This window comes from Bos javanicus, chromosome 11 (assembly GCF_032452875.1).
Source record: "Bos javanicus breed banteng chromosome 11, ARS-OSU_banteng_1.0, whole genome shotgun sequence".
In the NCBI taxonomy this organism is placed as follows: domain Eukaryota; kingdom Metazoa; phylum Chordata; class Mammalia; order Artiodactyla; family Bovidae; genus Bos; species Bos javanicus.
The window spans coordinates 2,428,740-2,455,615 of record NC_083878.1 but is presented as its reverse complement, the minus strand read 5'-3'; the positions used below and the strand labels follow the sequence as shown (position 1 = coordinate 2,455,615).

The 26,876-nt window shown below is 55.8% G+C and overlaps 2 protein-coding genes across 2 annotated transcripts; both read left to right on the top strand.

Annotated features, from left to right (window-relative positions):
• The first annotated feature begins 223 nt into the window (after positions 1-223).
• Positions 224-15,244, top strand: ASTL (astacin like metalloendopeptidase). The gene is made up of 10 exons (XM_061431317.1): positions 224-262; positions 1,050-1,088; positions 1,152-1,347; positions 3,356-3,417; positions 4,800-4,890; positions 5,881-5,998; positions 6,740-6,921; positions 9,655-9,736; positions 9,826-9,980; positions 13,938-15,244. Exons 1-10 carry the CDS (start codon positions 224-226, stop codon positions 14,207-14,209), a joined length of 1,236 nt encoding a protein of 411 aa, XP_061287301.1. The 3' UTR covers positions 14,210-15,244.
• A 7,272-nt stretch (positions 15,245-22,516) lies between these two features.
• Positions 22,517-26,289, top strand: ADRA2B (adrenoceptor alpha 2B). The gene has a single exon (XM_061431496.1). It carries the CDS (start codon positions 23,005-23,007, stop codon positions 24,346-24,348), a length of 1,344 nt encoding a protein of 447 aa, XP_061287480.1. The 5' UTR covers positions 22,517-23,004; the 3' UTR covers positions 24,349-26,289.
• The last annotated feature ends 587 nt before the right edge of the window (positions 26,290-26,876 follow it).

The following is a 26,876-nucleotide window of genomic DNA, read 5'->3' as shown; positions in this document are numbered from 1 at the left end:
GCCTGGGCTGGGAGGGGCAGTGCAGGTAGGAGAGGGCAGGGCTGCAGCTGGGAGCTGTTGGGCTGGGCTCCAGGTGGAACTGGCTGGGGAGGGCCTGCAGGTGGGGGCTGGCGAAGATGCTATTTAAGGAAGGCGGTGGTCCTGTCTGCAATTAGGCTGCTTCATCTCGCAGGAATCGGTGCTCTTGCTAGCTGAGGGGCCACGGGGGCCCACTGCGGGTAGCATGAGCATGGAAGGTCTCTGGCCATGGGTCCTGATTCTGGTCTGTCTGCCTGGTAAGTGGGTTGCCTCACTCTCCTACCCCCCTCACTTTGGCTCCAGCCTGTGGAGCCCATGTGGGGAATGACCAGAGGGCATAGCTGAAGCTTGCAGGGATGTAAGTTGACCAGCATGGCTAGGAGAATGGGCTTCCAGGGATGCTCCTAGAAGTCAGCTCGCAGGGGTCCCAGGAGGACCTCCCGAGGATGCTGGGGTTGGAGGGCCTGCCTCGCAGGAGATAGCAGGACTGACGCCTCCAGACATTCATGCCCTGCCCTCCACGCCAGGCTTGCCTGGCCCGCTTCCCGAGGCCTGGGCTGAGGAGGGGGCTGGGGGCAGGGTCTGAAGCTCAGCCACACCGTGGCCTCAGTGTTGGAGCCTGAGGCTGCCCCCTGCTCCCTCCTTTTCCCTCCCTCCCCTGCCTCATACTTGCCCAGACACCTGGAGCCCAGGGTTGCCTTTTGAAGCCCCGTCTTGGTCTTCCTAGTGGGTTGCCATTTCCTCCTCCAGGGGGTCTTCCTGGCTCAGGGATGGAACTCAAGTCTCCCGCATTGCAGGTGGATTCTTTACTGTCTGGGCTTCTCTAGTGGCTCGGGCAGTAAAGAATCTGCCCACAGTATGGGAGGTCCAGGTTTGACTCCTGGGCGAGGAAGATCCCCTGGAGAAGGGAATGGCAACCCACGCCAGTATTCTTGCCTGGAGAATCCCATGGACATGTAGCCTGGCGGGCTACAGTCCATGAGATCACAAAGAGTTGGACACGACTCAGCGTCTAACACTTGTCCCCCTAGGGAAGTTCCTTCCGCAAGGTTGTCCAGGCCTCAGGGCCAGTTGGGCTCCCAGGACTCCTCCTGGAGGGCTGCCTGAAGGGCCTGGGTCCTGAGGTCTGATAGCCCACTCCCCTCACCCCACGTGCTCTTGTCCTGCGTAACCATTGTGCATTTGTACCTGCGTCTGGGCCAGGCTTCATCGTAGGAGCACCCTCAGCCTCTCACTGCGCTGGAGCCTGTGGGACCAGATTCTCAGAAGACCTCACCCCTGAGGAGACCCAGACACCTTGGGACAAGGACATCCCTGCAATAAACCAAGGTGAGGACACTGTCTTCTCGTGGGGTGAGGAGTATGAAGTTGTCCATGTAGCCTATGAAAACCATGCTGAACACTCAGATGAGTAGAAAATGCTGCGAGGAGATGTGCCAGCTTGCTAAGGGGGCCATGGTGAGCAGTAGTTCATGGGAAACTTAAGTCTATTTTTCTGTGTCTTCTCTACTGGGGTGTTACTTTTACAAGAAGGGGGAAAAGCAGAGGTTTTAAAATATGGTGAGCCCCTTCCCTGGTGGCTCAGATGGTAAAGAATCCACCTGCAATGCAGGAGACCCTGGTTCGATCCCTGGGTCAGGAAGATCCCCTGGAGAAGGGCAACCCACTCCAGTATTCTTGCCTGAATACAGAAGAGCCTGGCAGGCTACAGTCCCTGAAATTGCAGAGTCGGATGTGACTGAGCAATTGACTACACACACTTGGCTTTTATCAGGCCGAGTCTGATGTGAGTGGAATTATTAGCGGCTGTTAGGAAACATGCCTTCCACCTGGTGTGGGATGACCTGCAGGTGTGAGGCACTGTGGGTCTCAGGAAGTGCGAGTCTCAGGCCTTCCTGCCTGGGGAAGCGGAAAAAGAAATAAAGATGGGGATTTCAGAGCACAGTGGAGGGGGCAGAGGGGGTGGAGGGAGAGCTTGTCCTGGAGCTATGAACCTGCTGGGTGTGGCTCGCCCCCTCCTGCTCTGTGAGACGCTGGAGCAGGGTGGCTCACCACCTTGGGGTCACTAATTGGAGCTGGCCAACTCCAGGTCAGCCTGAGGCTGTGCTGGCACTGTTTTTCAGCGGCTGTGGAGGACACTCTGCTAGGGCTGCTGGTGGCCCGAGAACTCCCGGTAGTCTGGAGGCTCTTTGCCGGGAGGCACACCCCCTCCCCAGCTGCTGGGGATGCTGCTGCTCAGACCTGTTGTAGCCCGAGGCCCTCGTCCAGGGATGCCGGGGAAAGTGCTTCCTTCCTCCCTTGCCTAGGGCGGCCCTCCCACAGGGGCATGCACAGGCACATGTCAAGGCGGGATAAGTCTTGGGGTCCGAAGGTCCTGTGAGGTCAGCCTGGGTGGCCCTCCTGTTGAACCCAGCCCTCCCCTGGGCGCTCCAGCTTCAGTCACCTGCAGATGGCCCCCTGGCTCAGGCTCTGCTCTGGGGAGCCCAGCTTCTAGGATGCACAGGGCTCTGAGCAAACCCAGGGAGACAGTGAAGGACAAGGAAAGCTGGCTGCTGCAGCCCATGGGGCTGCACAGTTGGACATGACTGAGCGACTGACCAAAACAGCCTAACCTTCAGGATGCCAGGCACTCTTCTAAGACTCCTGTTGGGGCTGGTGTCCTAGAAGGGAGGCTGTGCAGGGAGGGGCTGCCCACTGTGCAGGGGGAGGTGGGGGGGTGGTGGGAGAGGAGGGTGGAGCCGTAGCCCCCCTGCCGTGATAGCGAGGGTTGGACTTTCTGGGACTTTCTGCAGTGAGGGTCCAGAGTGCTACACAGATGGGTCAGGGGTGAGTGGAGCAGGAGGGCCAGGGCGTGTGCTGGAAGCGTGGCTCGGGCTGGAGCGGAGGGTGGAGATAGCTGGAAGAAATGGCAACTTCCTGGGAGCAGAGGGTGTCAGATGCAGGAGGCAGGAGCTGGGACTGGGTTGTTTGTTTTTTTTTTTTTTCCCTCTTGGCTGGGCTGCATGGCATTCAGGGTCTTAGTTCCCTAACCAGGGATTGAACCCATGTCCCCTGCTGTGGAGGTGTGGAGTCCAGCCACTAAACTGCCAGAGAATTCGCTGGGACTGGATAGTGTACATGTGTGGGTCCCGGGAGAAACGTACTGTCTGAGCAGGGAAGGGTGTGATCAGGCCGAGAAGGGCTGCACGTGCTTGTAGATGGGGACTCAGAGGGGCTGTGTGACTTGGTCACACAGCCTCAGGGCCCAGGGAAGGGTGGACCCTGGAGTTGCTTGGCTGGAGGTCTCTGTTGTGGGGGTGGGGGCATGCACCACACACGTGTGTCCCTTCCTTCTCAGGGCTGATTCCAGAGGAGTCCCCAGAGAGCAGCTTCCTCCTTGAGGGGGACATCCTCCGGCCGGTGAGTGTGAGCGCGCGCACACACACACACACACACACACATGTAAAATAATGTCACAGCAGTGTCAGACCTGTGAGCTCATCCCTAGGCGTCATGGGGGTGTGACTTGTGGGCCATCCTTCTTTGCTACTCACAGGTCTTCTTGCCAAAGTCAGCGCGAATGTTGTTAGGAATAAGCCAGCCTGGCGGAGGGTGTGACATCTGGAATGGTGGCAGCAGTCAGTCTGGGAGGGCTTCCTGCAGGAGGGGTTTTGGAATGTCAAGCCCCAGCTTGCTACCCTGGCCCGGGAAGGCGCTCAGGGAGTACTGGGACGAAGGAAGAGGCTAGCACAGGTTGGCAGAGTGGCTGGTGGGGATGTGGGGAGGTGTCTGTGGTGAACATCGTGGGCGGCAGTGATGGTCTGAGGAAGACAGAATGAGGAATAACACACAAACCATCCTGCCTAGGGATGAGGGGCGGGTCAGAAAGGGAGAAGGCTGGATGGAAATCGGGGCCTTCTTTTAGGAGGCTGGGGATGGCAGAAGGCTCTTGAATAGGACAGTGACTTGGCGAGAGCAAGACTTCGGTGCTGGTCTGATGCTGTCCACTGATGGCTCAGCTTGAGTTGGGCGGGAGAGCCGAAGGCCAGCCCAGGCCAGGGCAGGGACCCCTAGGGCAGGGCAGGGCCCCTGTTCCCAGTTACCTAGTGAATGCACAGGGTAAACGCGGGATCCAGTAAAACCTTTGGTAGCCTCTGCAGGAAATATTTTGTCTGGGTTTCTCTTTTTTTAAAAAAATTAATTTATTTTTAAATGAAACAAAGATGAATATTCTTAATGATAAAAGGTACAATTCACAAAAAAGAGACATCATAAACCATTAGTTACCTTAACAAACAAACAAAGATACATAAAGCAAAAATCAGAAGAAATATGAGGGAAAAAGAAAAATATATGATCATAGTGAGACATATTAACATTCCTGAGAATATTTTATCAAGTGCAGAAAAAATTAAGATCTTGAATGATATCATTAATAATTTAAATATAATAGATTTATATTTAATTTTATTAATCATATCCTACAGAAAGTGTTTAAAATTTTGTATCTCATATGTTGTTATTAGATGTCCACAGGACATTTAGAAAAACTGTCGAAAAGATAAGCATTCTGAATTTCATGGGTTTCTCTGCCCAATAGAGTAAGTGGCAACTTCTTTCTCTACAACAAAGGGCTGTGCTGCGCGTCACACAGCTGGCCACTGACCTCCCTGTTGCTGGCCCCTCTCTGATGAGCAGCCACCCTCACAGCGCACATCTTGAGGGCTCCTGGGGCCTGAGAGGTGGCAGCCTCGGGGCGGGAAGCTTGGCCGGCCGCTCCCTGAGCCGCCCTCTCTCCTCAGAGTCCCTTCCGGCTGTTCTCGGCGACCAGCAGCAAGTGGCCTAAGAATGGCGGTGTTGTGGAGGTCCCCTTCCTGCTCTCCAGCAAGTACGGTGAGTCGGCCCCAGGCCCCGGAGCCGTGGGCCTTCCTCCCTGCGCAGCCCGGCTCCTCTTCGCTTTGTTTTTCTTTAATGACATACAGCGACTTTATTTTTCATGTTTATTTATTTGTACTGGCTGTGCTGGGTCTTCGCTGCTGCACGGGCTTTCTCTGACTGCAGTGAGCAGGGGCTGCTCGTTAGCTGGGTGCACAGGCTCCTCGTTGCGGTGGCTTCTCCTGTTGCAGAGCACTGGCTCTAGGGCGAGCCGGCTCCAGCAGTTACAACTCGTGGGCTCCAGACCCCAGGCTCAGCAGTTGTGGCTCATGGGCTTGGTTGCTCTGTGGCATGTGGGGTCTTTCCAGAACAGGGATCAAACCATGTCTCCTGCATTAGCAGGAGGCTTCTTTACCACTGAGCCACCAGAGAAGTTCCCTCTATGGGTTTTAATTCCCCTTTGTGCTTCCTCCACCATCACCCAAAGAATCCTTCTGTCAGAAGCCCTCTGTCTCATGGGCCCCTGAGCTGGGATGCTAAAGTCCTGGAGGAGCTGATGGGGAAGCCACACCTAGGGACAGTCTGATCCATTTCAAGACCAGATGGCCCAGAAGACAGTGACCAGCCCAAGGTCACACAGCCAGGGTGCACCTGGAGCCCTGCTTTTTCCTTCCCACACCATCATGCTGCCCTTTCTTCCTATCTATATACATCCACCCCCCCATTCATCCACCCCTCTATCCATCCACCCATCCTTACTTGTTTTTGGCCATGTTGTGAGGCATGCAGGATCTTGGTTCCCTGACTAGGGGTTGAACCCATGCTCCCTGCACTGGAAACATGGAGTCTTAACCACTGGGCCACCAGGAAAGCCCCATGCTGACATTTCTTGGCGTTCTGCACTGGAGAATGATCTAAAGCTCAGCTCCTTCCCCCCCGTGCAGACATCTGGGGGAGAGCAGTGCAGGCAGCCTGGCTGGGGCTTTAGCCGGCGGGTCTCTTCCCCAGATAAGCCTAGCCGCCAAGTCATCCTGGAGGCATTTGCCGAGTTTGAACGCTTCACGTGCATCAGGTTTGTTGCCTACGATGGCCAGAGGGACTTCATTTCCATCATCCCCATGTCTGGGTAAGTGCTTCTTGGTGAGTGTGTGAGTGTGCCTATGTGTGCATGGTGAGAGCCTCAGCTGTCTTGAGTTCAGCCTGAAATTAACAAAACTGTTGTCTAAAACCTGTGTCTGGGCCTGTCCTCCCTAGTCTAGAGTCCCCCTGCCCATCTGAGTGGTCTGCTCAGCATGAGCTAGACCTACAAATACTCAGGGCAAATACTCAGGAGAGGTGGGCAAGGAGGTGCTCAATCCTTTAAAGAACCTTCCACTCCATCTCCCAGGAGACTACGTGACCTGGGGAGTGAGTGCGGGTGTCATGGGGCAGACCTGGGCTCGGATCCAGGTTCCATGGTGCAGGAGCCAGGTGACTCTGGCAAGTCCCTTAACTTCTGAGCCCCTTCTGTCTTCTCTCTGAAATGTGGGTGACGGTAATACTGCTTTCCTAGCTTGCTAGGGCCCTAAGAGAATGTGCATGAGAGCTTTGACTCGGGGCTCCCCGTGTGGAGACATTCACGTAATCAGCTGCTTCCATCATCCATGTTAACATCAGTTCTCACCAACTCCTTACAGTGCAGGCTGGAAACAGGGTTCCAGCACACCCTGTTCACAGAGGGCCAAGCAGTGGGGGGACTTGGCTACAGCCCAGGATGGGGACTCGCTCTGGGTGCTCTCTTATCCCAGGTCCTGGGAGGAGGGGCGAGGGGCCTGGGTTTGCCGATTCTCCTGGCCAATGCCCACCCAGCACTTTCATGGCCCTGCAGGTGCTTCTCGAGCATTGGCCGCAGCGGAGGGATGCAGGTGATATCTCTAGGGCCCAGCTGTCTCCAGAGGGGCCCGGGCATCGTCCTGCATGAGCTTATGCACGTGCTGGGCTTCTGGCATGAGCACTCGCGGGCCGACCGGGACCGCTACATCCGTGTGAACTGGAATGAGATCCTCCCAGGTAAGCCAGGTCATGCATGGTGGGGGAGGTGGAGGAGAGGTGGTCCTGCCAGAAGGTGGCAGGCATGGCCTGCGCCCAGGGAATTGCCTGGCTATTTGGGAAAGGTTGTCCATCTTCCCCACGACCTGCCTGTCTCCCATGGGGAAGGTGGGATTCCTGCTTTCCTCCAAGACATGGAGAATAACCCAGATGCTGCTGCTCTGGGCCCTGAGGCTTCAGTGCCACCCACAGTTACCCTGAACTAGGGCATCAATTTGCCCTGTCTCATCTCTCCTCACTGACACTGGCAGTTACCTAAGGATGGAGTTGATGGTCTTATGACTCTTGCTCACTTATACTCAACCAGCAGCCCTGCATGCCTTAGACACTGCTCTTGAGGCTCAGGGCAGGGACTGTGCTCTGGTTGAGGAGCTGAGCCAAGACAGATATCTTAGAGGTAGTGGGCTATGTGTGTGTGCCAAGTGCCCGATGCAGGAGGTAGAGGGCAACCCTGCAGAGGCTGTGAGATGGCTGCTGATGGGCCTCTGGGATAAAGTGTAGGGGGACCAGGTCCTGAAAAGTGGCAGTGGGAAGGCTGAGGCTGGTCTGGAGAGTGGGTCACTGCACTGGATGCCAGGGAGCTGCAGCTATGTGCTGGGCAAGGTGCCAAGGATCTGACTTCAGCAGCGGTGAGGCCCTGTCCTTGGCAGAGGGGGACAGCCTGACATAGGAGGTGAGAGGAGTCGAGACAATTGATTCATGAGGGAGGAGAGCAGAGGAGGTGAGTGATTTGGGTTTGAGGGTATGGAAGCAAATGAACACTTGAAAGTCTTTGTGTAAGAGGAGGGCTTCTGGTATGAGTGCCTTTGCTGCTGTTGTGGGGTTACGCGGAGGGGAGGAGGCCCAAGACAGCAGCCATCGTACATGGATGCCCCCCATGCCGAGAATGGGATGGGAAAATGGGCAGCGCCTCTTAGTGGGATGGGGGATAGAGATTGAGATCAGAGATTAGTCTAGACGTGGGGAGGCCATAGTGACACCACGCTATAAAAATAGAATACAGTCCTTTCGGTGCTTATGGAGGGACTTCCCAGGAGGTCCGGTGGTTAGGATTTCGTGCTTCCATTCTAGGGAGCATGTCACTGCGCAGTGAAAACAAAAAAAAAGCTCAAGTGCCCATGGAATCCTTGTAAAGACTTATGATAGCCACAAGACCTTCAAATTTGAAAAAGTAGAGTTAATACAAACATTTTGATCATGATATAAAAAGTAGAAGCTAGTAACAAGTGAAAAATGTTATCTATTTGAAAATTAAAATTTAGAAAACAACAAACCTTTTTTGAAGCTATGGAGTTAAAGAAATTGCAGGAATTCTTAGAGCATGAAAATTAGAACCAAGAGTTCATAGCTAAAGCAACCCACGGGGAAAATATGTAGACTGAAACACTTAGATCAACAAAGATAGAGGACAAATTCGGCATTTCAATTCAAGTTAAGCAAAAAAAGGGAATTCGTGAAGGGAAAAGCAGAAATTAATGAGTTAGAAAACAAAACAGCACTAATAAATGAAAAAGCTGTTTTTTCTTTTAACAATAAAATTAAACAGCAGCTACCCTAATGGAAAAAATTGCTAAAGAACAAGGAAAAATGAGAATGTTTGTACTTAGTTAATATGTAAAGAACAAACGGCTAAAATACACAAGCCAGTAACATCAATTAACTGTGGAGGCGGGAACTCAAGGGAGATGGAGTGGGGAGCATTATGTATCTTCATATTTTCTGAGATTTGAGTCAGATGAATATGTTGCCTACTCAAAGTTATGTTTAATAACTTAAAGGATTTTAAAAGGAAAAAGTAAGCACTCTACTGGGTAGGTATTTCCAGGCAGGGATGGGATATAAAGGTGTTAGATTACCATTTTAGTGGTGAGGAGGCTGCTGGTGACCATGGGTGAGTGTAAAGGCAGCTGGCTGGGCCTGGGGTCTTTAGGGGAGCAAAGATGGGGGTACAGCCGTCCTTTCAGAGGCTCACTGAAGGGCAGGAGAGAAGTTGAGGGAGGGAAGCTTGTTGCTCCCAGGCCTGCAGGGGCCAAGGGACAGGAAGAAGCAAGCGCTCTGGCCAATGGGAAAAGGCTGAGCTCCACACCTGGGGTTGGGGGTGGGGCAGGTGCTGTTGGCTGGGGGCAGGGAGGGCGGGTGGCTTTGCTTCTGGGGGTGGGGCATACCCCCGGTGGATGGTGGGCTCACAGGTCTCCAAGCCTGGGGTGGGGAGGAGGAGTGGGGTGAGGAGTAGGCACTGGGTCTCACTGGTAGTGGGCATCCAAGGCTCTGAGCAGCGTGGGACTTCTTGAGAGCTGGACTATATTAGTATAAAGATAGTTTCACACAGGGCGAGCCTGAGAGGAGGAGAGACGGGGGAGAGAAGTCTTAGCAGGCAATGGCGGGCCAGCCACCAAGTCCCTGTGCTTGTATTAATACGTCAGCTGGCGCAGATCTGGAACCCTCCCAGGGCACCGAGGAGACGGGGATCAGAAACGGGGGTGGGGTGAGGAGATGCACTCTGGGTGTAGTTTTGGACCCCCTCAGGTGGGCTGGACGCTTCCAGGAACCCCCTGCCACCTTCCCTTCCTCCCCTGGCCCCATTCCCCATCGCCAAGTAGGACCCCCTTAGGTGGGCTGGACACTTCCAGGAGCCCCCTGCTACCTTCCCTTCCTCCCTTGCCCCCCTTCCCCATCGCCAAGTGCTTTTTTCAGGTTTTGAAATGAACTTCATCAAATCTCGGAGCAGCAACATGCTGGTGCCCTATGACTACTCTTCAGTGATGCACTATGGGAGGTGAGGACCCCTTTTCTGGTTTTCTTCCCTCTGCACTGTCCTGCCAGCCCAGCCAGTCTGGACTCAGGCCCCTGCCTCCTGGGTTTCAGGCTCGCCTTCAGCCGGCGCGGGCTGCCCACCATCACTCCACTCTGGGCCCCCAGTGTCCACATTGGCCAGCGATGGAACCTCAGCAACTCGGACATTGCACGGGTCCTCAGGTTTTATGACTGCAGCCCAAGTGGCCACGAGCCCAGTGGGAAAGGTGAGTGACAGGGAGCAGAGCGATTTGAGGAGCTGGAAAAAGGTTGAAGTGGAATTAGTGAGGGTCAAGTGCTAGGAGGTGAGTCTGTAGAGGTGAGCAGGGCAGACCAGGGGCTCACCATTCAGATGCAGAAAAAGCACTTGAAAAAAAATTAACAATCAGCTATGATTAAAAACTGTTAGCAAATAGGAATAGAGGTCACTTTCCTAACTTTAACGTACCTACAAAAAAAACAGACCAAAAATCATTTTAAATGTCAAAACATTAAGACAAGTTTTTCACTCTTGTCTCATCTATTCAACAATGTAGTAAGTCTTAGCCCTTGTGGTACAACAACAAATGAAGTCTTGAGGTTTGAGAAGGAAGAAAAGAGTCGCTATTCATAGATGACAATCTGCATTGAAGGAATCTACAAAAAAATTACTAGAACTAATAAGAATTTTTAAAGGTGAATAGAATCAATATACAAAAGTCAGTTGTATTGTAATGCAGCATCAATTTATTAAAATACATTTTAAGCCTTTAAAAAGATGCAGCTGGCCCAGGCAGGGGTGAGAGTGCAGAATCGGGCAGTGGCTGTGCAAGGGAGAAGCAGGAGGCGTGATGAAGATCCACAGGAAAGAGAATTGAGACGGCTTCGAGTATTCTTTTCCTTTACAGGTTATTATAACGTGTTGACTATAGTTCCCTGACTATAGTACCAGGCCCGCTGATTTTTAGCTGAGCACATGGCTGGCTAGGATAAGGTCTACATTTGCCAGTCTTCCTTGCATTTGGGCATGACCAGGTGACTGCCTTCTAGCTTGTGAGATACCCATCAGTTGGCAACTGTTATTTCGTCTTGTGAAGAAATATTCTTCTGAAGTTGGTTGCCCTGGTGACCTTCTCTCATCACCATTACCTCATTAGTAATTGGGGAAATGCAAATAAAGACCACAGTACCCTTTTTTATCCCTTAAGTTGGCAGAAGTTTAGAAGTCAGATACTGCCGAATACAAATAAGATGATGAAGCGATGATGACATTCATACTCTGCTGATAGACGTATAAATGCTGCACCATCTTGGAAAACAATTTGGCAGCTTGCCAAGTTGACGTGTGTATACCCCACGACTCAATCTACTCCTCAGTATTTTCGCACACGTGTACTCCCAACTCCAGCGGTAGGCAGTCTCCACTCTACATTCTGTGTCTGTAGGTTTGCCTACTCCGGGCATGTCGTATAAACAGAATCATACAAGACGGTCTTTTGTGATCGGCTTCTTTCACGTAGGATTCTGTTTTCAAGGTTCATCCACAGTATAGCATATCAGTACAGCCGATCCTCGAACAGTCTGAGGGTTAGTGGCGCTGACCCTCTGTCAACAGACCCTCTGACTGCCTACGGCTTCAGTCAGTCCTCCACATCCAAGGATTCCACTGACCGTGTGGTACTGTAGAACGTTTGCTGAGAAGTCACGTATCAGTGCGCTCGTGCAGTTCAAACCTGTGTGGTTCAGGGTCAACTGTACTTCATTTTTATTGTTGAAGGATATGCCACATCTTGTTTATCCATTATCAAAGGATCTTTGGGCCATTTCTAGTTCTACTGGGACAAACATTCATGTACAAGATTTTATGTGGACATGTATTTTCTTTTCTTTTGGATATATACGTAGGAGTAAAATTTCTGGGTTCTTTGGTAACTCCATACTTTACTGCTAAATTGTTTTCCAAATTGGCTGCACTGTTTTTCGCTTCGACCAGCAGGTATATGAAGTTTCATATGAAGCCCTTGTCACCACTTCGGGTTATAACCCTGCCCAAGTGGGTGTGAAGTGGCATTTTGTTGTCGCTTTGGTTTGCATTTCCTGAATGGCTGTGAACACCTCTTTATCTGCTTATAGGTCTTTTGTATATGTTTGGAAAAGTGTTCAAATCTTTTGCCTGTTTTTTGGTTGGGTTGTCTTTTACTGGTAAATTGTGGGAGTTCTTTGTATATTCTGAATACGTGTCCCTTATAGGATGTATCATTTAGAAATATTTTCTCACATTTTATCGGTTGTTTAACTTTCTAGATGGTGTTCTTTGCGTCAAAATTTCAAATGTTTATAAGCAAAGTCCAACTTACATTTTCTTTTATCACTGTGCTTTTGGTGTCATATCTAAGAAGGATTTGCCTAACTCAAGGTCATGTAGATTTAATCCAATGTATTTTGCATGTACATCAGGCCTTCCCTGGTGACTCAGATGGTAAAGAATCTGCCTGTGATATGGGAGACCTGGGTTCAATCCCTGGTTTGGAAAGGTCTTCTGGAGAAGGACATGGCAATCCACTCCAGTATACTTGCCGGAAAACGCCATGGACAGATGAGCCTGGTGGGCTACAGTCCATGGAGTGTCAAAGAGTTGGACGTGTGCTGAGCTTAATAGTTCAGTCGTTTTGCATGTGATTATGCAGCTCCAGCACCATTTTGCAGACTTATTTCCTATGATATCAAATATTAGAAAGATTAAACATTAAACAATAAGAGACAATAGCAAGAGTTTTGTGGGTCACTATTTGAGAGGTTTGATTAGCTTTAAGAACAGAATTGAGAGGTGGCTGGAAGTGGTCATGGATCAATGGAAAGTGCATCAAGATAGTGGATATACAAGCAAGTTTGGGTATGGAAATAATGACCCCGTGGAGAAGGGGGAATGGATTCATGGGGCAGAAGAATATCTAGAATATTTGAGAAGGAGCTGTTCTTCTTGGGAGCAAAGGCACTTTCTTGGACCTAGTGGCAAGGAAGAAGATGGGAGCAGACTCCAGTTGGTGTGTGGTCTTGATGTGCTATGAGGGGCTTCAGTCCCAGGTGTTGATGGCAAAAGAGTGAGGTGAGAGGCTGGGGAGAAGAGGATGTGCGGGGAGGGAAAGGTGTGGAGTGGCTGACTGGGGCGCAGGAGAGGAAACCTCTGAGAGACACTCGGTGGGGGCGCAGTGGTGCTGGGCAGCCGACGGAGGTGGCCCAGGTTGGTCACTTCGTCCTCTAGGACTGGGGTGCTGTGGCAGTTCTGCTAGAGTGGGGGTGCCTGGGGATGTCTTGGGGACCCATGCCAGGTGTGGAGGGTGTTTTGGAAGTGAGGAGGCTATGGAGCAAGAAGATGGGCTTTTGGGGCTCAGCGGGGCTGGGGGGTCATGGTGCTGAGGCAAGTGGGCTGGAAGCAGAGGAGGCAGAGGTCAGAGGGTGGGCTGCTGGGGCCCAAGACTTCAGGGGGCGTGGTTTCTGCAGGTCCAGGCAGGGAGCGGCCTGGGAAGTCACTGGCTGAATGAAGCGTGTCAGCTCAGATGGGCCAGTGTTCACAGATGGAAGATACGGCCTCATTAGGAAGCAGCTGGAGAATGGGCAAGGATCAAAGCAGTGCTTAGGGGGTGTGGCTGGCCAGCCAGATAACTTGGGCCCAAAATGAAGAGTCTTAGGAAGTAGCTGGTGGCAGCCAGCTGTGGTCTGGGAGTGGTGGTGAAGGGCCAGCAGGACCCACTCCGCTGAGCTCATGGGCCTGACAGTCACGTGTGTCCTGCTGACACCCTGGGTCAGGGTGTAGCTGCAAGTGTAGAAGTTCTGGAAAAGGCTTCAGATACAGGTAAGGGATGAGGTGGTGTTGTGTAGAGTGGCCCCGGGGGGGTTGTGCTGAGGGCTGCAGTGCTTGGTAAGGGGGTTGGCCATCAGCGGAGCCAGGGTATGATAGGAGGTCACTGAGGGTCCCAGTGGCTGACCGTCTGACAGTGACCTCTGGGGCCAAGTGGGGAGGGGATGGCATGGCTCCACGCTTCTTGTCTCTCTGGGGAGTTGGGGATCAGGGTTTCGAAGGTGTTGGGCAGTGGCATGGCAGGAACATGGTGGGTTCTAGGTCTCTATGAACAGGCTGAAGGGTGCTCTGGCTCTCACACTGTCCTTCTGTGACTTTGGGACATAACCTGTCTTTCCTGCTCTAGGGCTCCAGACCCCCGGGAGTGGTAGGAGCCCCACTCCTGGCTCTAGGTCACAGCTGCAGCAGCTTCTGAAGGCACTGTTGGAGGAATCCAGGAGATCTGACCCCAGAGGCTTCGGGGCAGAAGACCAACATGCTGCTGCCAGGTCTGAAGAGAGCCTTCGTGCATGGAAGCCCTCCGCCCTGAGGAATTCCGAAGTGAAGGCCTCTGCCGACCCTGCCCCGTCAGCCCCCAGCTTCCTCCCTGAGGCCAAGGCCTGGGGCAGTCTTTCCTGACATTGCCCTGGCGCCACCCTGGCAGCACCAAATACCCCATTTCTAGAAGAAGACCAATCCACATCCGTCTAGGCTCTTCTGGGGAACCCTGCTCTGCCAGGGGCCCGTGCACCCAGAAATCACTTTATGAAGACACCCAGAGGTCAAGCCTGTGGCTTCCGTCCCCTTGGCCCCTCTGGGCAGCACCTCTGCCTTCCAGCTTCTCTGGTTCCCCAGTCTGAGGCTTGGGCCCCTCTCTCTGCTTCTTCCTTCCTGGTCATGTTTCCCCAAGGGCTCCTAGGACAGAGAGACCCTCTAGGTCAGTCGGGGGAGTGCTGACTCTGCCGGCTCTCATCTCCTGCCTCAGCCCCTGGGGAGGATGGGAGGTGACTTCTCGACGGCTCCAGGGACAAGGACCTGGAGGGCTGGGCCTCCCTGAAGGCCCCGGGAGCCCTTCTGAGGTTGAGGCGCAGCCCCCCGCAGGGACTAACGAACCCTCAGGCCGCCCCATGCTCGGGACCCTGGGAGCAGCCCCTCTCCCCGTTGTCTGAGCGCTGGGAACCTGGGAACGCAGCCCTGCGCTCCAGGAGGCTTCCAGAGCCCCACTTCCTCCCTTGCCTCCCAGGGAGGTGAAGAGGTGGGGGCCCTAGGTGCAGGGAAATTTGCTGCGGGAAACTCAGCAAGAACATGAGGACCTGAAGTCAGGACTCAAAGCGCTGTCACCCACGCTGCGCTTTCCAGGAACTTTGCCTCTGCTCAGAGCCCGCGCCCCCAGACTTGGCCCGAGGATGCCCTGGAAGGTGCGGAGGGGCTGTGGGGCCACCCTGACTGTCTTTCTTCAGCCAATCCCCACTCCTCTCCTTCAGCTGCCGGCCTCCCTGGTGAGGGCTGTTCAGGGTCCAGAAAGTCTCTAGGGACTGCAGTGAGCGACCCCGTGCAGGTCTAGGGGCCTGCTTTGGGTGGGAGGGCAGCAGGAGCCCCTGCCCATCCCAGTGGGGCCAGGTCCCCCTGATGTCTCGGGAAAAGTAGAAATAAAGTTGGGAACTTGCTCCAGGAGTCTGGTGCTGGGCTGTGCTGACTACCTCATACCCGGTGCCTTGACCTCCCCTGACTGCCCTGGGAGGGGCCTTCTAGGCACTGAGACCCACATTTCAGAGTCAGGAACAGACTCGGGGAAGCAAACTGGTGTGCCCAAGGAAATAGGACTGAGCAGCAGGGCTGAGACGCGCCCTCTGCCGTCCTCTTCACTGTGTCGGGGGGCCTGGAGCCTCTGCCCTCAGTCTATCTGCGGCTTCAGTCTTGAGTCAAGGATTTTCCGAGACTGCGCAAGGGCCTGAGTTCAGGTGTGAATGTCAGGGAAGGACTGTGGTGTGGAGATGCTGTCCCTTGTCTTGCTTCCAGACCTGGGAGGTGGGGTGCCACAGTTTACAGTAGAGAAGTAGGGCTCTGGCCATGATCCTAGCAGGGTGACCGCTCCCCTGGAAGATTCCCAAGAAAAGACTTTGGGCCAACCCTAGGCTAGAGATGGTACGTGTGCCTGTTTATCAGCATGGCTGCCTCATGACCTGTGGGTCTCTGAGTAGTGAGCCAGGCCGCTGACACCAGGCTGGGATTTTCCGATGGCCACTGTGGGTCAGAGGAGGTGATGTGCTCTGCACTGCGAGACCCGCCCAGCTCGCAGAGGCTGCTGTCATGAGCCTCCATCAACAGGCGGCTTTTGATCTTGGATGCTGGGTTCTCTGTACAGGGCGGTGGGGCTGGTTGATCCTGATGCCTCACGGGGAAGACTGCTTACTCTCTTTTGGTGGTGATCAGGGACAAGGCTGTCCTTGTCCTGTCGTCCCCAAGAAGATGCCTGTCAGTAGAGTCCGGGCCCCAGGCCAGCTCTGGGCCCAGGCCTGTCCCCTGAGCCCCACACTGTCCTGATGATCCAGTCATGGTCAGGTCCCCGGAGCCCCAGCATGGAGGGTGTGACGTGTGTGGGACCTGGGGCGTCAACCAGGGCCCAGGGGGCTAGCCGCCACCTCTCACGGCCTGCGACTTATTCGCCAGTCCCCGACCACACAGCTCTGTGGGCTCATTCATCAGTCTATTCACTCACCCAACACACATCTGTTGTATTTGGGGGCCAGGCAGGCTCCGTTATAGGCACTGGGAATAATATAGGGAACAGGCAGGTTTTCTATTCTCACGGAGTTTATTTGGGGATGGGGAGAGGAATGGACAGTGAACAGGCAAATGAAGCATCTGGGGTTGATAAGTGATGGAAGAGGGAGCATTTGTGGATGGCATTTCACCTGAATGGCAGGACGCTGCTATCCTGGGGCCATCTGGGGAAAGAACAGCCAGTACAAAGGCCCTGAGGCAGGAAGGAGCAAGGTGTGTCAGGCCAGCGTGTGTGGAGAGAGGTGTGTGTGTGGGAGGTAAGGAGGAGGCAGGCAAGGGCCTGCTCAGTCATGGAGGGATGGTTTATTCCAAGAGCAACAGGGGCCCCTGCTGGGAGTTTCTAAGGAGAGGTGTGACAAGACCTGATCTAAAATTTTAAAAAGTCATTCAGAGGCTTCTCTGGTGTCTCAGTGGTAAAGAATCCACCTGCCAACACAGGAGACACAGGTTCGATCCCTGGTCTGGGAAGATCCCACAAGCCGCGGAGCAGCTAAGCGTGTGCGCCACAGCTAAGCCGTGCTCCACAGCAAGAGAAGCCGCTGCAGTGAGAAGCCCGAGCTCCGCAACTAGAGAAAGCCCACATGCAACAGCGGAGACTCAGAGCAGCCCCAAATAGACAAAATTATATTAAAAAAGTTATTCTGGGTGTGCCTTGAAAAGCGAGTTGGAATCAGGCAGAACAGCTGGTAGCCCCTGCAGCCGCGCGAGCGAGAGTGACGGGATGATGGGAAAGGGCGAAAGTGGGTGCTCTGGAGTGCGTTTTGGAGGTTGAAATAACCACACCTGCCGTTGGATGAGCAGGGGATGAAGTCATCTCAGCCTTGAGAACTGAGGGGAGAGAGTTCAGGGGAAATAGGTGTTTTAAGTCGGGGGCTGTGCTGTGCTTAGTCATTCAGTCGTGTCTTTGCAACCCTGTGGATTGTAGCCCTCCAGGCTCCTCTGTCCATGAAATTCTTCAGGCAAGAAATACTGGAATGGGTTGCCATGCCCTCCTCCTGGGGATCTTCCCAACCCAGGGATTGAACCCAGGTCTCCCGCATTGCAGGTGGATTCTTTACCAGCTGAGCCACCAGGTAAGTTGGGGGCTCCTGGATGTCAAATGGGTGGGTCAGGAAGTGCGTGGGCTGAGTGAGCCTAAAGTTCAGGGCAGGGGACGTACTTTGGAGAGTGATTAGCATCCGGGTGAAATTCCCCAAGAAGAGTTCAGGCGCAGAAGGAAAGGATCCCAGGACTGAACCAGTGCTGAATCGCTCCCTGCAGTTTCTCAGTCTTGGTCCTGCAGCATTTTCTGACTGATGAGTCTTCGCTGGGGAGAGGGGGCTGGGCTGGACCTTGTGTGGTGTTTTGATAGCATATTTGGCCACTACCCGCTAGAAGCCAGTAGCAACCTCCTGCCTCCTGTGGTGAGTCAAAAATGTCTCCAGACGTTGCCCAACATCCCTGGGAAGGGGCAAAAACCAGTCTTAGTGGGAATCTCTGATTTGGGGTTTGGGAAAGGGAAAGGAAGCTGAGGAGGAGTGGCCTGTTAGGAGGGAGCAGGGCCTGTGGAGTGGCCCCGGGGAAGGGTCTGTCGTATAAAATGAGGCTGAGAAACTGCCTGGGACCAGGACACAGACGCGAGCCTGGCCCTTGGCGATGCGGAGGCATGAGTGACGCCCAGGGGTGGGCTCAGTGGAGGGCGAAGGGAGAAGCTGAGGGGCTAGAGACAGGGACCAGGCAGACAAGAATATGGAGGCTGCAGGGGCTTCCCAGATGATCCTGTGGTGAAGAACCCGCCTGCCAATGCAGGAGGGGTAAGGGACGCGGGTTCAATCCCTGGGTCAGGAAGATCCCCTGGAGGAGGGCATGGCAACCCACTCTGGTATTCTTGCCTGGAGAATCCATCCTACGGACAGAGGGGCCTGGTGGGCTACAGTCCATGGGGTCGCAAAAGAGTTGGACACGACCAAAGTGACTTAGCACACACATGCATGCACACAGACGGTGTGGAGGGCTTCCTAAAAGTGCAGGGAGTGACAGCTGGTGAAGGGATAATCAACAGAGCAGAGCCCCAGGGGACACAAGAGGACTCGAGGTCCAGGGTGTATGCAGAGGACCTGCCCCAAGAGCCGAGACGCGGCTTGGAGGCAGGTGTGCGGGGAATGCGTGCCTGTGGGTTGGCTTCCCTTTTCTCTTAAGTAGAAGGCAAAGCCACAGCTTGCGAGGAGGGCGCAGGCAGGAAGAGGAGCAGGAGACAGACGCCGACTCTGAGGCGTGGGGAAGTGAGCACACTGGGAACATCTGGAGATCTGTGGTCACGAATCTAAAGCGAAGCCAGCCAACAATTGAGCACTTTGCTCTGGAAAAAGCAGCCGCTTGGTCAAAGGCAGGGTGGATGGTTTAGGTTTGACCAGGGTTGGGGTTTTGTCGGGTGAGGTATGATGGGGGGAGAGAGGATGGCCGACTGACATCACAGAGGGCACGCTCAGGGGTCTGGGGAGGTGGGGAGGCTGGGTGGTACAGGGTGGTCTGGGGGCAAGGTCCCTGGGGATTTGAGAGGCTGGGGCTTCTGGGGAAAGCTGGGGGTGGGTGCAGCCTGGCTGGGGATCGTCCCCATGGGCTCTCGGGGAAGGAAGTGCAGCAGCTTGAGCTGCTGGCGTCCTGGCCCAGGAGACAGTGGGGCCAGTCTTGCCTTTCAGACCTGGAGAAGTGGTTCCAGGGCTTTCAGCTAACACGGTGCATCTCCTGCTGTCCTCTCACGGCCAGGATAGGACAACTGTCTCCCCTTTCTTGGAAAAGATGCTACTAGGTCACCTTTCCACCATGGCCCCTCTTTTCAAGGACATCCCTGGGGGTTCCTTCATTTGGGCACCACCTGTCTGAAAAAAGCTTATGTGTATTTCATCTGCTGAGGCCTACTGCCATTACCCTTCACTTTTCAACAATCTGGGCCAGGTACTGAGGACCGAGGAGGGATGTCTGCTCTGATGAAAGAGGTGGTACAACAGGCCCTCAGACCCCATTGTGGTATAGCCTCTGGACGTGAGAGTGGCACCAAGGGAGGAGAGGTGGTGAGGGGTGAACTCCTTGAGAAGAGAGTAGGGCTCCGCCAAGCACAGAAAGAAAGGTGAGGAGGGTGTTTCTGGCAGAGGAAACAGTCCTGGAAAGGACTGGCGATGCGGGCGCTCAGGGCGCATCCAGGGACCAGTATGTAGCCTGGTGTGGGACAGAAGGTGGACCAGAGCCTGTCTCTGCCTCGGCCTCCCCCTCACACGTGGCTGGGAGTAACAGCAGCAGCTACTGCTGGCTGGCTGCAGGTCTGGGACTGAGCTCTGCCAGCCCTGGTGGAGCAGGATGATACTGGTAGGTCAGAGCTAGTTTGGGAAGGGCGGGAGGAAGCCCTACTGCGGCCCGAGGCTCTGATTCACAAAGGGCTCAGCAGAGCAGGTAGCTGGGGAAGGGGTGTGTGTAGGGGAGAAAGAGATGGCAGAGAGCAGCAGGGAGTTGAGTTATGTAACAGCCCCCACTACCCCGAGAGCCAGCTGCTGGTCTTGGGGCTGGGTGGGGCTGGGGGACGGCAGCGGGTGACACAGAGCCTGGGTGTTGGCTGAGCCTCGTGGGTTCCTGTGGGTTCTTTCTGGCTGTCCTCAACCAAGGGTGGTACCCAGCAGGGCCCAGGGATAGGTGGATGTGGAGCTGCCTCTACAGGGAAGGCCCAGCTGAGAATCAGCATGCAGAGGGTGGGGCAGGATGGGATTGAGGAGCCCTGGCCTCAGTTCTGCAGAGTCCTGGAGGCGTGGCCTTTCAAGGAAAACAGGCCAGCAGACAAAAAGCTGCTATGAGTTGCAGTGTCTGGGAAGATACCTACTGGCCTCCCAGCCTGACAGTGGTTGGAGAGGATGAGAAGTGGTCCTTCCCAAAGCCTATTTGGGTCACCAGAGTGCCCAGATTCCCTGCCGTGGGACAGAGAGCATGGGGCAGGGACCAGGGGGATAGGCAGGAATTTGCTCAAGTGGCTGATTCCCAGGCTCCAATGGCTACCTGTCTGTCTTTCCTCAGCGAAGGGTCTGATGACACCTCCCCATCCCTGGTGACCCTGGGGTGGAAGCCCAGCAAGTGGAAGGATGCATTCACGACACCTGTCTTTGGAGGGAACCAGGGAGGCTGGCTGCCTCTCCAACCGAGCCTAGGTAGCACCTTCCCCACCAGGCTGTGGGCACTCACATCTAACAGAGGGGCTGGCAGGAGGCAGGGAGAGCCCAGGATCAAGGGAGAGCCCCCTCAGTCCTGCCCTGTGTTGGGGGCTAGGGGCGGGTACCACCTCTTCTGAACCTGGCTGGGGGTGAGACACTGGGGCACCTTGTCATGAAGATGGAGCAGGCATGTTGGATCAAGGCCGTGTCGTAGGAGGAGCCCTACTTTCAGAAGCAGATTGATGCTTATTTATAGGGAGGATGCCTCGTATGGCTATGGGCTAGATATATGAGGGCTGGGTCTAGGCTGGGGTTATAGCATTAAAGGCTCTGGAAACAGTGAAAAAATGCCCTTGAAGCTCCCCAGGCTGGCACTGCAATGGCCACAGGGAGTGTGGGTAGGAGGAGAGTACATGGGGAGTCCTTGTCCTTTGAAGCACTTTGAGGCCAGAAGGCAGTCAGGGTGGGGTATGTGCTTAATCAGGCTTCCCTGGTGGCTCAGATGGTGAAGAATCTGCCTGCAATGCAGGAGACCTGTGTTCGATCCCTGGGTCGGGAAGATCCTCTGGAAAAGGGAATGGCGATCCATTCCAGTCTTGCCTGGGAAATCCCATGGACAGAGGAGCCTGGCAGGCTACAGCCCATGGGGTCACAGAGTCAGACTGGACTGAGTGTGCTTAATTGGAAGTTTCTTCTTACCCCAGATGTACTTTCCAGGGCCACTTCAAGAGGGGTGTGCAGCATGCATGGGGCGGGCGCCATCAGCAAGATTGGAGCAGGGAGGGGGTCACTGCACAGCTCTTCCCTTGCAAGCTGCCCCCAAAACCTACATTTTCTCTGAATTGAAAGTTACTTGCTCAGTCAAGTCTGACTCTTTGCACCCTCATGGACTGTAGCCCACCAGTTCCTCTGTCCATAGAATTCTCCAGGCAAGAACACTGGAGTGGGTTGCCATGCCCTCCTGCAGGGGATCTTTCTGACCCGGAGATGGAACCCTGGGTCTTCTGCATTGCAGGCAGATTCTCTACTGTCTGAGAAATTGTGTCAAAAGACCCTGCCTTTGACTAGATCTCCTCGCTCTGCACCAGGCGACATCCTCTTCCTACTGGTCAAGAGTTTGCAACTGCCCGACACCGCCCGCCCCCCTCAACCCCCTTTCCCCGCCCAGTCTCAGGTGTTGCCGAGACTTGAGTCCAAGGCCAGGTTTTTCTTACCTCTTTGCCCTTAATAGGGGAAACTGAGGCATCTGCAGGAGAAACAGGAAAGCTGAAGTCGGCAATCCCAGGCTCTGAGCACTTGCTTGACCCTCGGCTTGGGAGCCTTCTCAGCGACCCCAAGACGCTGTGAGGGTTCGGGTCCCCGGTGGCCGAGGACAAGCTCGCAGGCGGGCGGCGGCAGGGGGCGCTCGCTACCTTGTCACGCGCTCCTCCTCGGGGTCCTCAGGCCCGACGGAGTCCAGTCGGGGCGGGAAAGCATTTGGGGAAGGGTCTGCCCGCTCGCCTCACGCCCTCCGCTCGGCTTCTGGCCTGTCGGGCTCCGGGGAGCGCGTGTGGTTTATGATGCTCCAGAACCCCGACACACCCACCCACCCTCTCCTTGGGGCTCTTGGGCAGCGGGAAGGGGAGATCTACTTGCGGCCACCCCCCCAGACCGGAGGGGTCGGCCCTAGCCGCGCAATCCGCAGGAGACACATCCAGCCTCGTGCCCGCGGACCTTCCAGCGCCGCGTCCCGGCTCCTTTGGTGCACCGACCCTTCCACTTCTGCCAGCATCCTTCCCTCGGTCCGGAAGATCCCAGACGCCGGGCCTCTCTGACCTGCCGCAGAGTGGAGGCTGGGAGGAAAAGGGTAGGGGCGCCAGAGAGGAGGCCAGGGGCGCGGGGAGGCTGCGGCCCGCGCGCCCCCCAGCGAGGCGCACCTTCCACCCACCCTGGGTCCCCCTCCCACCCCCCGCCCCGCCTCCCTTCCTCCTCCCGCTCCCGCCTCCAGTCTCCTCCCTCCTCCAGCCGCGCTTGCTCTCCTCCCCACTCCCCGGCCTCGGCGTGCTGCCTGCAGGCGCGGCTCCGGGTTACAGGAGCTCCGGGAGCGGATCTGCCTCCGCGCCTCCTCCGAACCGGCTGCGCACCCCCTGCCCGGCTGGCCGGGCCCCGCGCCCCAGCGTGAGTCCAGCAGCCTCCCCGCGTCAGGGCGCAACTTTCCCCTGGTTCCCGGCGGGGCGGGGACCTCAGAGGGACAACTTGGTAAACTTCTCTGGGGCGGACGGCAGGGGCGCCGGACGCCGGTACACCGGGATGTAGGAGGGCCGTGGCCGGCCCCGGGGCGTCCCCCGACCCCTTTCGGCCTGGCCATGGGGCTCCAGCGCCTTTAGCACCGCCAGGGGGGCGACCCCTCGTCCAGCCGACCTGGGTGGGACAGCGCCGTCGCCGGCTGTGCGCGCGCTGGGGCGAGCAGCGCCCGCTGTGGCCGCGTCCGGCCCCGCCATGGACCACCAGGAGCCCTACTCGGTGCAGGCCACTGCGGCCATCGCGGCGGTCATCACCTTCCTCATCCTCTTCACCATCTTCGGCAACGCGCTGGTCATCTTGGCTGTGCTGACCAGCCGCTCGCTGCGCGCCCCGCAGAACCTGTTCCTAGTGTCGCTGGCCGCCGCCGACATCCTGGTAGCCACGCTCATCATCCCTTTCTCGCTGGCCAACGAGTTGCTGGGCTACTGGTACTTCTGGCGCACCTGGTGCGAGGTGTACCTGGCGCTCGACGTGCTCTTCTGCACCTCCTCCATCGTGCACCTGTGTGCCATCAGCCTGGACCGCTACTGGGCGGTGAGCCGGGCCCTGGAGTACAACTCCAAGCGCACCCCGCGCCGCATCAAGTTCATCATCCTCATCGTATGGCTCATCGCAGCGGTTATCTCGCTGCCGCCCCTCATCTACAAGGGCGACCAGGGTCCCCAGCCCCTGGCCCGCCCTCAGTGCAAGCTCAACCAAGAGGCCTGGTACATTCTTGCCTCCAGCATTGGATCTTTCTTTGCACCCTGCCTTATCATGATCCTGGTCTACCTGCGCATCTACCTGATTGCCAAGCGCAGCCACTGCAGAGGCCCCAGGGCCAAAGGGGGGCGTGGGGAGAGGGAGTCTAAGCAGCCACACCCTGCCCCTGGGGAAGTTTCAGACTCAGCCAAACTGCCAACCTTGGCCTCTCAACTGGCCACTCCTGGAGAGGCCAACGGATGCTCCCAACCTCGCCCAGGGGAGAAGGGTGACGGGGAGACCCCTGAAGCCCCTGGCACTCCTGCCTTGCCACCCAGCTGGCCTGCCATCCCCAAGTCAGGCCAGGGTCAGAAGGAAGGGGTCTGTGGTTCATCTCCGGAGGAGGAGGCAGAAGAGGAGGAAGAAGAGGGTTGTGAGCCGCAGGCCTTGCCGGCGTCTCCTGCCTCAGCTTGCAGCCCGCCCCTGCAGCAGCCACAGGGCTCCCGGGTGCTGGCAACCCTGCGTGGCCAGGTGCTCCTGGGCAGGGGCACAGGCACCGCGGGGGCGCAGTGGTGGCGGCGGCGGACGCAGCTGAGCCGAGAGAAGAGGTTCACCTTCGTGCTGGCTGTGGTCATCGGCGTCTTCGTGCTCTGCTGGTTCCCCTTCTTCTTCAGCTACAGCCTGGGTGCCATCTGCCCGCAGCACTGCAAGGTGCCCCACGGCCTCTTCCAGTTCTTCTTTTGGATCGGCTACTGCAATAGCTCGCTGAACCCCGTCATCTACACTGTCTTCAACCAGGACTTTCGCCGTGCCTTCCGGAGGATCCTGTGCCGAGAGTGGACCCAGACAGCCTGGTGAGCCCGCCAGCCTGCTGCCTGTGTGGGGTGGTGCCAGGTGGTGCCCGGGTCACCCTGCTTCACCCTGTCTTAGGTGGCCACCTCCCTGGGCTTTCTGGTCCCTTCCCGGTCCTGAAGCCTCATCCTGGGGACCCCCTGGGAGGGTCAGGGGGTCTATCTGAAGGCTCCCCTTGCAGGCTACAGTCCATGGCGTCAAGATGAGTCGGACACGACTGAGCGACTAACCCATACACACACACACACACACACACACACACACTTGCTGGCTTGGCTGTGGGGGGCCATCTTCTCCACCCACTGCCTGTACAAGGGCAGATGGACGAGGCTTGGCCCATCCTGAACGTAGCTGAATGTTCTGGGCTCCCCTCCCAGAACCAGAGACCCCTGCCAACCACTGGTGGGCTTCCCTCCCCTGAGAATCCCGTGTCTTCTGGTTGACCACTTGCGGTGTTTTCTTTTTTTCTCTTCTTCCCCTGGAAAACAGCAGGAAGCCAGCCTTCCACTTTTTCCGGGAGGGCCTGCTGCGGAGGAAGCCGCAGAACTGACGACAGGCACCCACGTTGGGTGCGCAGGTCCCGATGAGGCCCTGGGTGGGGGTGTACGGGCTGGCACTGTCTCTGGGCCCTTCTTCGCCTTCGTCCTGCTTTTGGGTTTGTAACTCCTTTAAAGACCAGAGTCTCGGATCGTTTTCCTCACTCGGCGCCCCTCTGGAAGGCAGGTGGGTGTGTGGGTGCCTCGGTGGGGTGGGCTGGAGGCCTGGCCTCCTCCTCGACGGGAGGGCCCTGATCACTAGCGTTCACCCCCTGCAAAAACTGGGGTGACAATAGCTTGCCGCCTACTTGCCGCCGGGAGATGAAAGGCATGGCTGAAAGCGTTGAGCTCCATGGGGGTAACGCATTAGAGAACCAGAAAATGTGATTATTCAGTGATACAAAAATCCCCCTTTTCTGTGTTTACCACTGCCTGTCTTCCTGTAGACTTTTGTTCTGTGCCTGGGGTGTGAATTCCTACCCCAAACTGGAAGTGGGGAGTGGCAGACAGAACCACAGTTTCAGTTCGAGGATTTCTTTGAGAATGTGTTCTTATGCCTGCAAAGATTTGAGTTATTATGCTGCATGACAACTTCCCAACATTTCACCTGCAACACCAAGAGGGTTTTCATTGGATTGGACCCCCCTCCCCCACAACGGGTGAGAAATCTTTTGTCATCAAGCTGGTGAATGTTTCCCCAAGATCTCTAAAGATACCCACTGCAAGGGAATGGGGTGAGATGAGAGTGTGTGACGGAGTGCTGGGGCTGGAGCAGGTGGGTAGGGGCCTGTGGACTCCTAGGGGGCTCCCACTGGAGTCCCCAGGCTGGGCTCCAAGCCCCACGTGGGCCCCTGTGATGCATAGCTGACCCTGCCCCTGGTGGGTACCGTCTGCCCATCTCAGACCCAGCCATGTTGCTCCACCCCACTGCGGGGGCTCCAGGGGCCTCTCCCTCTTGGTCTCTCCCATCCCTCCTGGAACAACTGGGAGCACTGGGAAGATGTTTCCCAGCCTTCCCCATGGGTATGCGTGGCTTCACCATTAAGCCAGTGAGCATCTTATCTTGGCGGCTGGGCTGAGCAGCACAGGCACTGATGGGCCTGGCTGGATCTGGAGGGATGTTGGGGGAATTTTCTGGGGTGGAGAGAACGGAGGGGACCAGAGTCGCTCCTGGGGCAGGAGGCCATCCAGCTCATTCCCTGGTCTCAGCGTGAGGCTGGGCCTGGCCTGGGGGCAGGGCCAGGGAGGCTGGGCCTGGGAGGGGCTGACTTGTGTCGTCTGCTGACTAGGCTCACGTGTGCGCCCGCGGGACCACTGCTGATGTTGCAGGTGTCCCCTTGTGATATGCAGGGTTTTATTTTTTTTAAAGTCTGAGCTATTTTATCAATAAAGGATATTTTGTAATAAGCAAGCTGTGTCCTCATTGCCCAAAGACGACCGATAGTAGTTATTTCTCAGCTACCTGTGTAGCAGATTCCGGCACAGGGGCCCTCCCAGGGCCAGTTGCCTTTTCCACCTCTGGGTGTGGCTGGCTGGTCCCCACCCACCTGCCTGAGTTTGTCCACTCAGCTTCCCTTATTCATCATTACAAGTCAGTGGGGGTGAGAGTCGCCAGGGGAGTTTGAGACTGGCTGCCTGGGAAGGAAGGGAGGGAAGGCTTCCAGAGGAGGTGACCTTTGGGCAGGGCCTTGGGTGAAGAGCAGGAGTACACCAAGAAGGAAGACAGGAGGGTGTTTGGGGCAGGAGACCAGCACATGGGGGCTGACACCACCCACACAGAATGGGAGGAACACGGGGAGGGAGGGAGGGAAAGAAGGTCACTCAAAGGAAGGTTTGAAGCTGCTGCCTTCACCCTATGCCTAAGGAAAGACTGAAGGCAAAAGGAGAAGAGGGTGGCAGGGGATGAGATTGGATGGCATCACCGACTCAATGGACATGAATTTAAGCAAACTGGGGCACAGTGAAAGACAGGGAAGCCTGGCGTGCTACAGTCCATGG

Bases quoted from the DNA above. Each gene is read 5' to 3' on its own strand.
- ASTL (XM_061431317.1), top strand. From the start codon at position 224: ATGAGCATGGAAGGTCTCTGGCCATGGGTCCTGATTCTG. The intron at 3,418-4,799 runs GTGAGTGTGAGC...CTCTCTCCTCAG, and splicing joins AGGGGGACATCCTCCGGCCG to AGTCCCTTCCGGCTGTTCTC. The intron at 6,922-9,654 runs GTAAGCCAGGTC...TGCTTTTTTCAG, and splicing joins CTGGAATGAGATCCTCCCAG to GTTTTGAAATGAACTTCATC.
- ADRA2B (XM_061431496.1), top strand. From the start codon at position 23,005: ATGGACCACCAGGAGCCCTACTCGGTGCAGGCCACTGCGGCCATCGCG.